The following is a 10,633-nucleotide window of genomic DNA, read 5'->3' on the forward strand; positions in this document are numbered from 1 at the left end:
GCTGCTGCGGGCAACGCCGGCGGGCTAAATGGGCGCTCTCCTAGCAGTCCTGACATCTCCGGTACGCTCCCAGACACAAGCCACCTTAGCTATGATGATCTGACAAGGTAAGAAAGTCCCTCAGCGGTTTGGAGGATCGCTACTAGCTGGGAGTGGGGTGTTGGCCTGCTTACGCTTTACTCGATCTTCTGCCAGTACTACTTTTTTTTTTTATGAAGTTCAGTCAAGTGATTAAGATATAGAAGGAGTCTTCCCTGATATTCCTTTAGATCTTCAGATGCTTCGGATACCTTCCTGAGATACTTCTTTAGATCAACAGGTGTAGGTACCCTCCAGGAGTCACTTGGTTTATTTGAATTCCTTCCACAACTGCTCATGCCTGTACAAAACATGCAAATTACCACTGGGCTGATAAAGAAGTAGAGATGCTGCATTTTTTTTAGTGGTAAAGGTGGGAGGATTGAACTATCAGAGCTGTATCTTCCCACATTGTTAAAGCAGACCTGTACAGGTGTTATTCGACAGCTTAGATCCGTAAGTGAGGAAGGAGCGTAACAGAAGAGAGCAGAACAGCAGGGTATGCTCTGCGCAGGTCCCTTTTCTCTGCTTGTTCAAGTATCTTACGGGCTCATTAGTTATGAATAAGTAGGTTCACGAACATGTTTCTGGCTGTGAGAGAGTTCAGCTTGTGCTGCTCAGAATGCAGGCACACACAGTCTCACTGAAAATTTTGGCTTTTTAAATTAAGATAGCTCAAACACTTGAATTTTCAGTGTGCAAGTTTGTCAGAGTAAGCATTTAACAGGACACTTGTGTGCACAGAAGACAGCAGTTCTTGTGCCCTGTATGTTGAGAGAAACTTGAGTAGAGCACACTGTAGGCCACTGGCAGAGACGTCCCATGCAGCACAGGGATGTCTGCTGTTCGTGGGAGCAGACCCACGTGGGAGCGTGGGAGCTTTTTTTAGTTCATACGTGGGAGCTTTTTTTAGTTCATATTCTTTCTCTTTGAAATAAGTCAAACCCAGCAGTGCTAATCCCTCCAAAGTTTGTTTCTTGTTTTGGTTTGGTTTTTTCCCCGCATCTGCCAGAAGAAAATTGTCTGCTTTTTGAATGGGTACTGCTAATAGTATATTTTTTGCTTTCAACTCTAACATCCTATTCCTATTTGTTCATCTTTGCCATGCTATGGACAGCAAGGTGGGAGAAGTACTTCTGTATTACTGTTACTGTGAGGTGAAGGATCCAGAAAAACTCTGTGCTTGGCAGAATGCTCTGTGCCAGCATCTGCATCTCACTGGCAAGGTGAGTTTTTAAGGAATGGTTGTATTCTCAACTGGCAAGGTAAGGATTTAAGGAATGGTTGTATTCTCAACAAATAAACATCTTCTTTGCTTAGAGCAGGGGCATGTAGAGAACCAAGTGTTTTGCAGCAGAAGGTGCTAGTCTGTTATGAGCCCATTGAGAAAGGCACTCAGACGCTGTAAAGTATAATTTAAAATGCTATTTAAGAGCTAACACTACAAAGAAAAAGAAAATAATACAGATAATCTTATATCCCTTTCGATGCTGGGAACCCTGAGTCGTGCAGCATTGAGCGAGCCTCTGCTCCACGCACAGCACACTGTGCAGACCCTGACCTTGCAAGGGTTACTCCATCATTCAAACTGTTACAGATTTTTTTTTTTTTTTTTAACATGAAAACAAGTCTTTTCATCACTCCTACTGACAAACAGGAAGGATATTCACATGAAAACTTGTTGATGCACTTTTAGATAAAGGCAAGGACACACAGGTGGCATAATCACTGGTGTCAACAGGGAGCTGCATGCAGCCATTTCTGTTAGGATTATCGGCCTGGGTTTATCCTGCGGCTAAAGGATACGTGCAGCACAACACAACCTGAAGGCCAAGCTGGAGGTGCAGCGCTGTGCAGTATGGGTCTGAGCTTGCTCCGCTTAACTGTTACGTGTATCACTAACTCCTCAATGCGCAATGGTCTTCCAGTCAGAATCACTACACCGAGCTGTAATCCATACTGTCACAAATCAGATAAGAGCAGCTGACACCTTAGACCACACTATAGGATAGCAGTGCTCATTGCTGCACAGAGTCTTTGTTCTTTTTATTCCTGGCAGACTAAACCAAGGACGTGAGTTGGCTCATCTAGCTGGCCTTTTGAGGCTGTGGGCAAAGGTGAATTTTAGCCTCGCGAAGCTGATGTTCCTAGGCTATCTGTGGGGAGAAGGATTTTTCAAGAGAGCAACTCAGAGCAGGAGACTACTTTTATATTTGACTTGTCTTCCTAAGTAGCTTCTTTTTCTCTGCCAATGGTAGGCATCTTCCCTGTTCTACATCGGCACAGGTAGATCACCCAGGTCTGGGGGTGAAGTGTCCTGACGCATTCACGTCTTTTTTTGCTCAGCTATTTTGTCTGGTGGTTGGTAATTTTCTCAATTTTTTTTTTTCTTCATCTCCAAGACAGGTACAGCATTTGCCTTCTCAACCAGTTGTTTTTTTCCTTGCCTCTTATATTCAGTCTTGGGGTTTTTTTCCACCACTTCAGCGTTTTTGTTCATTTGTCAGTGCTGGAGATAAAATGACTCACACTGAAATTTAATATTACATGCAATATTATGCATATTCACATTTTGCTTTTAGCAGTGTGAGTCATTGAGCACGATCCCATTGTTATTCCTGAGGCAGACTTCCAGTGGGAATTTTAATGCTGACTGCAGGATTTGCCTCTTAACCAGTTAGAATTTCTCTGTTTATTGCACAAACTTTTCTGACTGTCTTGATGTCATTCTTCTGAAATGGCTCAACAGCGATTACTGGGGTTTTATTCCTATTTTTTTATTGCCTTCTTTATGTTGAACTTCAGTATAACCATCTTTTCCTTCCTTCCTCAGTGGTCTCTTTTGTGAACATACTTCTGTGTCTGCCTTTTGTCACCCAGTCATATTTTGCTAATTTCACTGTGATCTGTTTTTGCTGTTACTAAGCCTTAGCCCCAGCTTCTCCTTTTGCCTTCTAGGTACGAGTTGCTTCAGAAGGGATTAATGGGACAGTTGGTGGAAGCAAAGTAGCTACCAATCTCTACATTGAAGTTATGCTTTCCCAGCCTCTGTTCAAAGACATTTTGTGTCAAGAGGATTTCAAGGTATGAAAAAATAATTTCTACATAGACATTGTTAATGCAGGACATTTACTTTTCGAGAAATAAGAACATTGCTTCTTGATAGTATCATTTGGGCTCTAGTAGTTCTGCTCTCCTAGCACTGATCTAAGCCAAGGGTTCCTAAACTTACTTTGTTTAGATATCTCTGCTGGTTTTCACCTGCTACCAGCAGTAGCAGTTATCATGAGCAGCGATAGCGGCTGCTACGAGCTTTGGCAGCTATGGGTGCAGCTGCAAAGCCCCCCATACAGGTGAATGAGGGAGTGTGCTTCAGCCCCACCATTCTTCAACAAGATTTACTCCAACTTGACTCCAAAACCAAGGCATCACAATGCACACTTACCCAAGCAAACTACTCCCACACTCTCCTCTTCATCCTGATTTGAGATCCTACTGGTTTAGGTTCACGCGGGCTTTGGTGTCTGTATAGGTGCACTGTCAGTTCCATGAATTGGATGTCTTCTAGGGAAAATACACAGGCAGAGTCAAGAGGTTTCTCCCTACTCCAGTTAGTGCCTGACTGGAGGGAGAGTGAGGTGCTAACTTCTGCTTGAGCCTGAGCATATGTGCTGATTGCTGTCTTCAGATGGTGATGGCAGCTGTGGCTGGCACCATATGGCATTCTGGTAGCTTTTGCTGCCCCAGCACTGTAGGTACTGCTTTCTCTGTGAGGAAGGAGAGCTGCCGCTTTTATAGCATTTTTCTTTTCCAGACAGTTTTATTTGCAGGGAGTACTATTTTTTTTCCATAAATAACTAGATCAAAGGAGTTAGTGAAACTTGTGAAACTCAAATCCCATGTAGAGCTGCAGTGCTGATTCAGTCTTAGCTTTTTAACTATCTGTTGTGCTTGGCTGAATTTCAAGAGTAAATGTGACCTGTTAGTTACAGTCACAGATCTGTTAATAGACGCAAAAACAGAACAGGGATGGAGTTTTACCTTGACCGTGGCAAAACCTCCAACCCTGCGTGATCTCTCTGGGTATCAACATTCATGCATTAGCACACGATGGTATTTCATGTGTCACATATCCTCTGCATGCTGTATACCCAAGTAAGTGGGGGTTTCAGGTCCCAGTGCCATGAAGACATGGGCATAGAGGAGTGAAAATTGCACTTGGGGCTATGAAAATACTCAGTGGCCACTGTAGTTGCTGCAGACTGATTTCCGTAATAGCTGGGACAGTGCTGCACAGCACTGGGCTTTTGTTTGAGTGTTTATATGCTTGATAGTACCTAAGCCATGTTCGAGGCTCAGCCCTGCAGAAGTTCTCACTTCCTGTGGCCTGCAGTGGGGGTGCCTACTGAAAAGGGCTTCCCAAGACCTCCAAAGGGGAAATCCTGTGCTTGAGTTTGGGGGGGCGAGGGGTGTCAGTCTCCAGTGTTAACAAATCTTGAGCCTGGCTCACCTCCCATATGTCTCTTTCACGCCCATGAACCGCTGCAGTTCCCATCACACATGTCATGACTGGAGACCTAGCTGTGCTTGTGTCAGGCATGAGAGGGGCTGAAGAGAACTGCAGGGCCCAGATGTGTCAACATGATCTGTTACTGGAAGAGGTCATTTAATATTCCTTGCAGGATCAGCATGCTCTGTAGGGGCCTTGACTTTCTCATTATAGGTGCTAGTGACATTGTTTCTGACTAAGAACTGTTCTCCTTCCCACTCCTTGGTGACTCGGCACCTCATGCCAAATGGTGCCTGTCTCACCTGCAGAGTAGTCACTGGGCCTGAGACACCTGTCTGCCAGGTCACAGTAGGGGTCCACTGCCCAAGCCTCGGGATATAGAGTGTGGATTTCAGTGGGAGAGACATTTCTTTCCCTCAGCCACCGAGACACTTTAATATTCTAGTGAGTTGTAGAAATTAAAGTGAGTGGGTAATTTTGATCTTGACACCTGGCAAATTTTGGTGGATTGTTTTTATGTTTAATTTCCTAGAGCAGTGCAGGAGGAGCTCACTGTTTTCCAGATCTTCGAGTTGGAGTATTCAAGGAAATTGTACCTATGGGCATTGATCCAAAGATAGTGTCTTATAAAGAAACTGGTAAGTTGATTTAATGAAAAATAAAGCTTCTCACCCAAGTGAGAGGTAAGTGAAGAATAAAGTACCCTCATCAAAAACATTTCTTTCTGCACAGTGGCCAAGACACAGGAGAAGCAGATACGGAAATTGATTTCTTACTGATAGTTAGGAGTTATTGGTGCAGGGAATTTGCTGGCCCAGGTTTTGGTTTGCTAAGTGTTTAGCTGCCGCAAAAAAACCTTAGAATTAACTTTCTGTTTTGTGGGAAATAGTAACAGTTCAAATGACATCAAGCAGTTACCTTGTTTTGGGGTAGGGACATACCTTGTGCCTTAGTCAGGGAGTAAGTCATTGGACACCTGCTAAAGACAGATAGATGTAAGGTGAAACTATGTATGATGGTTAGGAAAGACATTTCAATGCATGAATAGGTTCATATTTGTTCTAAATATTCTGTAGGTGCCTGAGACTGCTCAGAAATGATACCATATAAAGAGCTCCAATGCTCTCTCGTTGTGGTTAGCTTGCAGTAAGAACCAAACTCTATAGGAAGAGCTTTCCATGGAGTCTTCTTGTGGATCCAGGGGATTCTAGTGCTGTGGATGCTGAGAGCTTTTTTTTAGAAAATGCTAGAATCCCACTGAAGCTTACAGTTGAGTCCTATGTTAGGGACTGCTGACCTGGCTTTACTTGTATTGAAGCTAACAGCCATGCTCCTGCCTTTTACACTAAAGCAGAGCCAAGTTCTGCATCGTGTTCATGCCACTCCCCTAACACAGGCTGCATTTGTTTTCTGCTACCTGTAGCTGCTTAGAATGGATTATGCCCCATAAGATGTTACTGGCTATGCATCTGCTATAAGGACACTTACGTAGGTGATAAGCGGGAGCACAGCAAATAGCAATTAACAGAGCCGTTTCGGTCTTTTTTTTCCACCAAGAGGTTTTGTTGGTGGTAAATTTCTACAGCATCTTTTCGTGGTTTTGGCAGAGGATTTTTTTTTCCCCCCATTTTTTGGCAGTTTGTGGGATGTATGTTTGGATATTTCTCTGCTCTTTTTTTTCCTTTTCCCTCCTATTTTACAGCATTTTATGGAGATGGTTCCCATTACTCTGGCAGGTTGCTTGTAGGGTTATTTTTTAATAAAGTAAGGGATTTTGGTGGGGGAGGTTTTTTGGTTTTCAGTACGTTGGGAGTCCTAAGTCCTGAGCAACCTGAAAGCTGAGAAACTTTATGTAAATTGAAGTTGTACTGAAAGTAATATATGCTCATGGAAATTTTCCATTTTTATCAACAGAGAAGAGTTTAACTGAAAAAATTGCATTTCTGTACGCTTCTGTGCCTCCAAATGTAATGAAAGATGAGCAAAGGGAAGGGAAACATTTTCCACTCTTTCTTTTAAAACTGTAAGAGTTGCCAGGGGGACATAACAAAGATCATAGAGACAGGCGCCTGTCTGCTGCTTCTTGTGTCATGTGGAAGTGTTGTGTTTTCTTTCATTTGCCAATAGGAAGCCAAACATGGACAAACTTGGCTGGTTGAGTTGGGATGAAAAATCTGTGAACCGTCACAGAAAATTTTTGTTTGGAAATCTGCGAAGAATCTAGATCAGCAAGATCATATGTAACATTGTTTTGTAGTTCAGCTTCTCAATTCTTTCTCTTATTTTTCTTTTTTTTTTCTTTTTTTTCTTTCTTTTTGTTAAAGGAATCCATTTATCCCCTCAGGAATTTCATAGAGAAGTAGAACAGTATTTGTCTCAGGCCAGTCAAGGACAAAGCGATACCATCTTGCTGGACTGTAGGAACTTCTATGAAAGCAAAATAGTAAGTGTTGTCTGCCTGCTTCTTGCAGTGTGTTACAGATGCTGGGGGGAAGCATTTCACATTGTGAGGGTGTAACCTTACTGGAGGAAGGTTACTGGAAGAAGAGATTCCATATTCCAGACTGACTAAGTACATATTTTGTAATATGTACAAAATTCAGTTTAGTAATAAATATTTAGACACAAGCAGCAGAGGACCTGCTCAGCGACTCGGCGTGGAGCCTGCCTGGCTAAGTGCTTATACAGCTTAGGGCAGGAGGAAGACAAAGTGGTCTATACAACATTAGCAGTGAATACCATATAATTTGAAGTAAAAGTAGCATCATTTGTAAGGATGTTTTCCAGCATTTTTGCCTTGTCCTATGTGTCAAAAAGAATAGGGGCATCCTGCTGTAACACCCAGCAGCCCTTCTGCACTGTTGTGGCTCTGGCAGTTCTGTTCTGCTTAGCTCCCTCTTTTATGTTTGGATGAGGAGACATGCTGTGTCCAGAATCCTCTTACAGATTTTAACAGGTATTTTGATGCATAAATGCAGCTGAGGAATTGCCTAAGGCAGCTGCAGTGAGCTGAGTGTTCTGGCCCAAAGGTTTGTTACTTCCTCTAGTTTGAGGCACAGACCTTACCATTTAAGACTGCTTGTAACCAGTCGCGTGGCCATCTGTTGTTATTGCAGGGACATTTCCAGGGCTGTCTGGCTCCAGATATCAGGAAGTTCAGCTATTTTCCCAGCTACATAGATGAAAACCTGGAGCTTTTTAAAGACAAGCGTGTCCTGATGTACTGCACAGGAGGGATTCGTTGTGAAAGAGGCTCTGCTTACCTACGGAGCAAGGTGAGATGTCATTCTGAGGGCACAAGTGTCGGGGAGTCGAGGCTGCTTTAAGGGCAGCTGTCTTTTCTTTTGCTGGTAAATTCACCAATGAGCAGGTGGGGAAATAAATGTCTCTGACGCACACTTGCCTCATGCTGTCTGTCAAGGACATGAGTAGCTTAATGCAGCTCAGGATGATCTGCATGGACTAGTGTCACAGCAGTGATTGCTCTGTGAAAATAATTATATAACCCATTTGCTGAGAAAAGGTCTTTGTAAGTCTGCCCTGCCCATTGTAGCAGTGTTTTAGGAGGGCTTGAGAGCATTCTGCAGTGTTTCCACAAGCTCTGTCTAGGTTATGCTCTGTACTCACTGCTGCACAGCTTGAGCATCTCAGAGTGGTGAAAATCAGCCAGTCAGTGCTTTCCCAGTGTTGTGGAATTAAATCCAGCACACTCCATTGTTCTAGTTGTGCTTTCCATCCCACTCTTCTCCTGGACCCTTCCCTCAAGAAGCAAGGGAACAGCACACATACATGTTCTCCAGAGGTTTAAACCTTGATTTTTTTTTCTCTTCTGCACCACTGTGACCCCTGAGGAAACTCTACTCCTGCTAGTAGCTCACTACATAAAAACAGAATAAGCAGTGATTCACAGAGGTTCAAAAGCGTTTGATCTGTGATGCAGCAAACCTCCCTCAGCTGAGGAAGTTACCAGCCTGTTTTTGACTGTAACATTTAAAAAAAAAAAAAGCATATTTAGGTTCACATAAACAAGCCAGCCTTGTGGAGCTGCTGTAGGCACTGCCTAGAGTTGTGGGTGCACATGGTGCCATCTGATGGTCACTGAGAAGCTGCTGCTTTTCGTTGACCCCTGGCATTTACATTTGCTTTGGAAACTCTGGCACACCGCCATTGCTGCTGTCTCCTTCAGCTTTTCTGCTAATATGCTTTAAACAGGCAGTGTGCAGAGAGGTTTACCAGCTAAAAGGTGGAATTCACAAGTACCTGGAAGAGTTTCCAGATGGATTCTACAGGGGGAAGCTGTTTGTGTTTGATGATCGTTACGCCATTTGTTCCAATGAAGATATCATCTCAGGTAGGACTAGCTAATGTAAGAAGTGCAGAAGGCTGGGAAGCTATTGCAATCGTTTCCACAGAGATGTGCAGGATAGGGGCAGCCAAACTGGTCTGTGTAGTTCTTCCTCATACTCACCTTGATCTTTTAGTGCCATCACTTTTCATGATGATCATCAACTCTATGGCTTTAACACATAAAACAGAAATGAGAGAAAAGGGGGTCACTAAACAGAGTTCCCTAAAACTGGGGCTGTAAAAGGAGGCATGCCCTGCAGAACAGCTGCTGTTATGAGCCATCTGCAGCTATGGAGATGTATGTCAAGCACTACTGGTGTCATTACCCACTTGTTGCCTGCAGTGCTGATCAGACTATGGTTGGCCAAGTGACCGAAGCGTTAAATAGTTCTGCTGTCAGTTGTTCTCTGCTCAAGTAATCTCATAGAACATCAGCAGAGACTACCAGGCACCGGGAGAGTGGTAGCACTAAGCTCTACAGCACTTTGTTACTTTCATGCTTTAAAAGTTTCTGTAGCTTGTAGAATTTCAGTACCACTAGTTGAAGTTGTTAAGAACATTGCCTGGTCTTCAGATATTGCAAATGAAATACCTGTTTTCTTCTTCTCAGTTGCCAGATACAAATAGATGGAATTTGGCTCCAGCCTTTTTTAGGAAGCAGTGCTGGTTTTTTTCTGAGTGGGTAACTTTTTGCGCATAACCTCCCATTCCTCCTCTGCAATTACTGTATACACCTTGAAGGTGCCTGGCTTGGTGTAGAAACAGAACGCACTCTGGATGCATCACAGCCATCCCTACTGAAGTTTCAAGGGGAAGTCTTGGGGTACAGCTAAACTGGGCTGTGGCTTTCAGTTAAAGGGCTAAAACCTGTCTGATGTTGTGGGAGGACTCTACCGGGACTGCAAATGACACCCCATCTGCACAAGCCATTGCTTTTAGGTGGAAGGAAGTCCCATGGCACCCCCTTCCCCAGCAGGCAACGTTCCTGCATACTGGCTTAATTACCACCAGCATATCTTTCTTCTTCTCTTGGCAGCAAGAATCTTTAAATCTGTTTGATCGTAACTAGAGGAAGCACTAGTGAGCACTTTTTCCTTGTCCCGAGAGACAGCTGTCCTAAGTTTTTTACATCAAAATCAGAAGTTTAAAAACTAACTAGGTTCTAGAAGATCAAGCTAAAGCAGGAATTAAAAAGCTGGAAGACAATAGATAGCCACTTAAATGAGAGATTGTAGCCCCCTGGTGCCATGGAGAACCCTCTGCAAGGGGGACAGATGGGGCAAGTGTGTGTTAACTTTTTCTCTTCCTCCTCCCTCCAGCATGCAGATACTGTGGGACACTGTGGGACCAATATAAACTTTGTTCCAGCCAGCACTGTCGGCAGCTTGTCCTGACATGTCCAAGTTGTCGCAAGAAAGGTCTCACAGCTTGCTGTCCTGTTTGTCAAGAGAAAGAGCTCAAGGTGACTTCAAGGGCTTCAGGACAGACACTTAAGGAGGAATGTGAATGTACAAGGAGACGGCCAAGGGTACCTATTGAACATGTCTTGCAAAGGATGTTGGACGCAGGAAAAGATTAAGCTGTTTCATTAGCTAATCTGACATGTGGTAATGCGAAGGGCTTCTACAACAAGATCCCTGTTAGTCAGTTAGGTTTAGAAATCATGAAAAAGTGTTGGCTTGGAAAGTCTTGTTTATA

The 10,633-nt window shown here is 43.6% G+C and overlaps 1 protein-coding gene across 1 annotated transcript; it reads left to right on the forward strand.

The window, feature by feature from the left end:
- Window positions 1-47: 47 nt before the first annotated feature.
- Window positions 48-10,633, forward strand: TSTD2 (thiosulfate sulfurtransferase (rhodanese)-like domain containing 2; the record flags this gene model as incomplete). Its single annotated transcript, XM_009581677.1, has 8 exons — window positions 48-107; window positions 1,196-1,304; window positions 3,037-3,162; window positions 5,121-5,226; window positions 6,913-7,031; window positions 7,705-7,863; window positions 8,801-8,939; window positions 10,255-10,633. Coding segments are annotated over 8 exons (1,078 nt in total), but the record flags the coding sequence as incomplete, so codon positions are not given.

The sequence above is a fragment of the Fulmarus glacialis genome, unplaced genomic scaffold, assembly GCF_000690835.1.
Source record: "Fulmarus glacialis isolate BGI_N327 unplaced genomic scaffold, ASM69083v1 scaffold30207, whole genome shotgun sequence".
Classification (NCBI taxonomy): Eukaryota; Metazoa; Chordata; class Aves; order Procellariiformes; family Procellariidae; genus Fulmarus; species Fulmarus glacialis.